The 6,242-nt window shown below is 40.0% G+C and overlaps 1 protein-coding gene across 1 annotated transcript in view; it reads left to right on the top strand.

The window, feature by feature from the left end:
* PARP14 (poly (ADP-ribose) polymerase family, member 14) overlaps nucleotides 1-6,242 on the top strand; it is an 84,693-nt gene that overhangs the window by 10,720 nt on the left and 67,731 nt on the right. The window contains exon 3 of the mRNA XM_006869424.1: nucleotides 1,807-1,840. Within this exon, the coding sequence (XP_006869486.1) occupies nucleotides 1,807-1,840 (34 nt within the window). The remainder of the gene's footprint in view (nucleotides 1-1,806; nucleotides 1,841-6,242) is intronic.

Below are 6,242 nucleotides of genomic sequence, written 5' to 3' on the forward strand. Positions count from 1 at the left end.
ATATATATATCATTCTTTCTAGTCATAATTTGGCTACAGATAGTGTCAGCCTCTGTGGGGGTGAGAGAACCCAGTTTCTTCTATAATGAAATCAAATGCAATTTTAATAAAATCTGAGGTTGATGCAGGAGAAAGACTGTCTGTCCACATGGGTAAGACTGACTGGACATCAGAGTTTCAGTTCTCTTCTTCCAAGATTCACCTTCTCATCAGGGATTACTTACTGGTGTTGCTAACACCTGCTCCCCTGAAAGAGTTGTGCCAACACATGTAGCACACAATCTGAGAACAGCCTGGCAACAATTTTGTGAGGTCTCAGACCTGGTGATTTACTTTGAAAATCCTAGAGAGCACAGTTCTACTCTGAGACAAATGGGGTTGCCTTGTGTCAGAGTTGACAGCAACTGGTTTGGTTTTTAGAAATAATAAAAGGAAGGCAACACTGAGCTCAATGACTTTTGGTTTATAAGCTTTTACTTTATTTTGAGGTTGTAGGTTTTATCTATTCTTAGTCTTCATTGCAGCTTAGCACTTGCCCCTCAGGAATCCAGCACTTAACCCACTGTGCCATCAGTGCTCCTTAAGTAAACTTGTTGTTGTTGATAAGTGTCATCGAGTCAGTTCCAACTCATAGCGACTCTGTATAGGGTTTCCAAGGAGCAGCTGGTAAGTTTGAACCACCAACCTTTCATTTCAAACCTATCTTGTGATCCAGTGCTTATCCTACCGAGTCACAGCAGGGGTAGTGATTAAAAGGGAAGCAGAATGTTCTCCCAAGGTGTGTGGGGGTGGGAATCACAGCAAGGAAAGTATAATGGACTGAAGAATACAAATACAGCTAGCTGGAGTAAGAGAAGAGAAATGAATGTGGAGGAGCTGAAGGAGGTGATGAGTAAATATGGAAGACTGAAGAAGGGGTACTTTTTGTTTGAGCGTAGATGCTTTTTACAAAGTTAAGATTTGGAGATTACAATAGTAGTGGTTTAGGATGTAAAATTTTGGGTCTAGTTTTTCCGGGTGCTTAATCACTTGTAACTTGCTATAGTGGTGCTGTAGGCTAAGCACTAGATTGTTCACCACAAGGTTGGTATTTAAACCCACCAGCCATGTCTCAGAAACTCTATACAGGGTTACTATGAGTCAGAACTGACTCAACACCACCACCACCATTTTGACGGGCCATTGATCCATACTACCTATACTAAGAGTTTCCTCAACTGTAAAATGTAATAATATTATGTCTATCTCATTTTTTATCTCAATTTTAAATAAATTTTTAAATTAAAACAATTGTTTTAACTAGGTAGATCCATTGGATTGAAGATTGAATGAGATAATGTCTATAAATGATACAATTCAGTGCCTGGCATATGATAGGCATTCAGTTAAATGGGGAAAAACCATACACTGAATAGATTTTGCTCTTATCCTAACTAACACTCAATGTTAGTAGGTATATCTGTTTTGTGTGTCTCGTTTGAACCAGAAAGTGGATATGCTGAGTCCTTGTGTGGCACTGTATGATAAAGCACTAAACTGCAATGTCAGTTTGAACTGCAAGGTCAGAAGTTCAAACCTGCCAGCCACTCCTCGGAAACCCTACACAGGGTCAACTTGACAGCACTTAATAACAACAACAAGTGGATATGTTACTACATATAACCTCAGATGCATTCAACAGCATCATTGCCAGAGTTTTTCATAGTTTCTTTGTACCGTACTGCCCCATTGGTCTCAGAGATAATTTAATAATGTAAAGTGTGATTAGTAATTTTCTAATTCTGCGTTACATTGTTTGAATTTCAGGAATCCAAGACCAAAGAAGATGCCAGTGTACCAGGTAAAGTCTCAGTTGAGATGATGCTGACATTCCCCAAGCAGTTTTTCTTTTGTTAAGAAGACTCTTGTGGAGGTCACCCTGCTCCTCCTGACCTCCACAGGCAGGGTTTGCTAAGCTTGGAGGTGTCTTTTTCAGCATCATCTACATTCTCTAAGTGAGCAGTGCAGAGGGAGGACACTGGGGAAACGTGTGGAGCTCTTAGGAACTCAGGTCAGAAGGGTGGGAGCAGCTCTCTGTGGTAACTAGGATACACCTTGCAATTGAGGGCAGGGCAAATAGGTGCATCATGGGTGTTGATGAATAACCTTTAGAGCCCACTTGTGGCCAGATGGGCATGGAGAAGCAAGGGTGTTCCATGTCAGCATGTGCAGGATGCTGGTCTCTGGAACCACAAATGGTTTGTGGACAAAAGTTTTCTGAGTGCTGGGGACAGGATGCAGGTGCACTTCTCCCGAACAACAGCAGGTCTTCTCTTCCATCTGCTGTAGGAAACAGCCTCCAACCTCAGGAGCTGTTGTGTGGCCTCTGCCTGTTAACTAGTGTCTGAAGATTGGCCTGTTGTGCCATATGACATTTCCTAAAGAAGTGACTTGTTTTTATGGCCACGCATGCCATTATAAAAGAGGAGAAAACAATGAGTTATGCTGAGCAACAGATAAAGTGTTACATTGAGTATATTCCAATCTTAGGAAAAAGGAATTCCCAAATGTGTTGATATTGTTTTTGCTGTTGCTGTTAGGTGCCATCAAGTTGGTTCTGACTCATAGTGACTCACTGAGGTATAACAGAACGAAATACTGCTGAGTCCTGCTTTGGCCTCACAGTTGTTTTATGTTAGTGACCACTGTGCCAATCCATCTCATTGAGTGTCTTCCTTGTTTTCACTGCCTACTAAACATGATGTCCTTCTTTAGGGACTGGGGAAATCTGCTACAAAAGATCTTTAAAGTGTTAAAAAAGATAGCATGTCTGACGTACGTGAGTCAAAAAGTCTTGCCATCCTCGCTTCTAAGGAACATTCTGGTTATTTCTCTGCTAAGACAGATTTGTTTGCTCTTCTGGCAATCCATAGTTATTTCAGTATTCTTCTACAGTGTTATAATTCAAATGCATCAGTTATTCTCTGATCTTTATTATTTACTGTTCAGCTTTCACATTCATTTGATATAACTGAAACAACTCTGACTTAGGAGGCACACCTTAGTCCTCAAAGTGGTATCTTTGCTCTTTAACACTTTAAAGCAGCCTTTTGTGATAGATTTGCCCAATGCAATATTTTTCTAAAATTGAGGGTGTTGAGAACATGTATAGCTTTTGGTAACTTTTTTCTTTGAAAATGGCACTTGTTTTATTTGTCAAAACTACTGGAGAGGTACAAATGGAAAATGAAGAAGACTAGACGCACTTTCTGATTCTCAAAGACCACAGCCTTCAGTATGAATTGCACCTCAACATAAAGAAAACAAAAATCCTCACAACTGGGACTATAAGCAACATCACAATAAATGGAGAAAAGTCAAGGACTTTGAAGTTGTCAAGAATTACCTTTTATTTGATCTCACAATCAACACCCATAGATCAACATATTGCATTGAGCAAATCTCCTAAGAAAGATCTCTTTTAAATTAAAAGAAAAAAAAAATCAAAGACATTATTTTGAGGACTAAGATGAGCCTGACCTGGTGCTACTGTTGTTAAATGCTGTTGAGTTGGTTCCAATTCATAGCAATGGGGGTTTTTGAGGAGTGGCTGGTGGGTTTGAACCAAAGCTTATCCTACAGCGCCACACCAGCTTGACTTCAGCCCCGGTATTGTCACTCACCCCCATTCATTTAATAGTTGAACAATGAATAAGAAAGACCAAAAAAGAATCGATACCTTTGAATTATGGTGTTAGCAAAGAATATTGAATATACCATGGACTCTAATAAGAACAAATTTGTGTTGGAAGGAGTACAGTCAGAATGCTCCTAAAAAGCGTGGATGATAAGACTTCATCTCACTTATTTTGGATAAGTTATCAAGGAGCTCTGGTAGCGTAGTGGTTACGACTCGGGCTGTGAACCGCAAGGTCAGCAGTTCGAAACTACCAGCTGTTCCGCGGGAGAAAGATGAGGCTTTCTACTCCCGTAAAGATTTACACCCTCGGAAACCCTGTACAGGGTCGCTATGAGTCGGTTCCGACTCCACGGCACATAACAACAACAACAACATCAGGAGGGACCGGCCCCTGATAACCCTGGAGTAGTATATCATACTTGGTAGAATATAGGGTCTATTAAAAAGAGGAAGACTTTCCATAAGAAGTCCTGAAATAGTGGCTGCAGCAATGGCTCCAACACTGCAAAGATTGTCAGGATGGCGTAGGACCGGGCAGTGCTCTGCTCTGTTGCACAGAGGGTCACTGTGAGTTGAAATCGGCTCAGCTCCAACAGCAACAACAGTATGGTTTGTGCCATACTGTAAAATCTAGTATGCATGGCTTTTCTAAGAAATTCCAAATTCAACTAATATCTCCTCTTTAAGTTTTCAAATCTGTTGGTCACAGAGATCTATCAGTTTTTTAGAATGGTACTCAGTCATCCCTTCCTCCTTATAACCTTAGAAATCTAGTATATTAGGAGCTCCCTGCTTGGTCCCTGTCTCTGAGATCCTGCTCCTTAAATCTGAATGGTTCTTTACACTATTGCTAGCTATCCTGTTATCCTTTTCCCAGAAGCCTTCCATGACTCCCTGTCACTACTTGCAAGATAAAATCCAGGCCAGATTCTGAATTTAACCTGCTTTTCTGTCCTCATTTCTTGCTTCTGTGTACTTAAGTCCTTCTTTTAAGCCACATTGGTCAAATCAACATTTCCTAATAGTTTGGTGTTTTCTTGGCACAGTCTGTTCCTCACATTGCTCTCTACTTCTTTCCCTCAATCTAAATTCTAACCATCCTACAAGATCTGCTCAGCTTTCTCTCCTCTGAAGCTTTTCCAAACCAGCTCAACCAGTTTATCTCTCTTTCTTGGATTTCTAGCTTGATTGCTGATGCTATTTGCTTGGCAATTAATAAAGTCTCTCTTGTGACAAAGTTCTCAATAGTAACAGGGCTATAAAACCACAGTTCACTTAGTCCAGTATGCTCATTTTGTGATCAAGAGACATCACATGACTAAGGAACGGCAGAGTCAGGGATTGAACTCATATAGGCTTACAACTACCCTAGTAATCATTGTACTTTGTCATACATGACTCATTTAATGTACTTTATGTTGTTATTTAATTATTAGAGTATCTTTGAACAATAAAAGTCTCTGTCAGGATAATATAACTGCTGTAACAAACCATCCCCCAAATCAGTAAAACACTAGCAGTTTGCTTTCTCCTTCATATCACTGTTCAGTGTGGTCAGCACCTGAGGTGGTAGGGAGTGTTGTCTGCTTCACAGTCGTTCGGGAACCGAGGGTTTTTCCATATTCTGATGCCATTATCTTTAGTATGTGACCTCCAGGATCACTGCAGGACAGAATGGGGATTCATAAACTGGAGATTTGTATAGGCCAAGTTTGGGAATGGAGTTCACCAGTTTTACTAACATTTCATTTAGCCATGTGAACCATACTGTAGGAATTAAACTGTAAAAGTCTGGGAAATGTTGCCCAAGAAGGGAACAAAAAAGATTTAGTGAGCACATAAACTTTTACTCTATCATAGCACACATTTTTGAATATCATTTTCTTTTCTCATGTGTCTTGTATACCTCCATTAGAAAATTGGTAAGCTCCTTATCTGATGGTTTTTGTATTCATCATTTTCCAAACTTCCAATATTTTAAATATAAGGACTCCAATTGAACATGGCATCTAAATTAAAGGAAGACTCATTAACAACACATGATATGCAGATGATACAATCTTACTTGCTGAAAGTGAACAGGATTTAAAATACTTACTGATGAAGATCAAAGACCACAGCCTTTGATATTGGTTGCATCTCAATGTAACGAAAACAACAATCCTCATCATTGGACCATTAAACAACATCCATATAAATGAAGAAATGATTGAAGTTGCTTCGTTTTGCTTGGATCAACCATCAGATTTCATAGAAGCAGCAGTCAAGACGTATTGCATTAGGCAAATCTGTGGCACAAGGCCTCTTTAAAGTGTTCAAGAGCAAAGATGTCGGATTGAGGACTAAGATGTGCCTGACCCAAGCCATGGTATTTTCAATAACCTCATATGAATGTGTAATTTGGCCAGTGAATAAGGAAGATCATACAAGAATTGATGCATTTGAGTTGTGGTGTTGGAGAAGAATAATGAAAGTGCCATGGGCTGCCAAAAGAACAAACAGATCTGTGTTGGAAGAAGTGCAGCCAGAGTGCTCCTTGGAGGCCAGGATGGCCAAACTTCGT

This window comes from Chrysochloris asiatica, unplaced genomic scaffold (genome assembly GCF_000296735.1).
Source record: "Chrysochloris asiatica unplaced genomic scaffold, ChrAsi1.0 scaffold00130, whole genome shotgun sequence".
Classification (NCBI taxonomy): Eukaryota; Metazoa; Chordata; class Mammalia; order Afrosoricida; family Chrysochloridae; genus Chrysochloris; species Chrysochloris asiatica.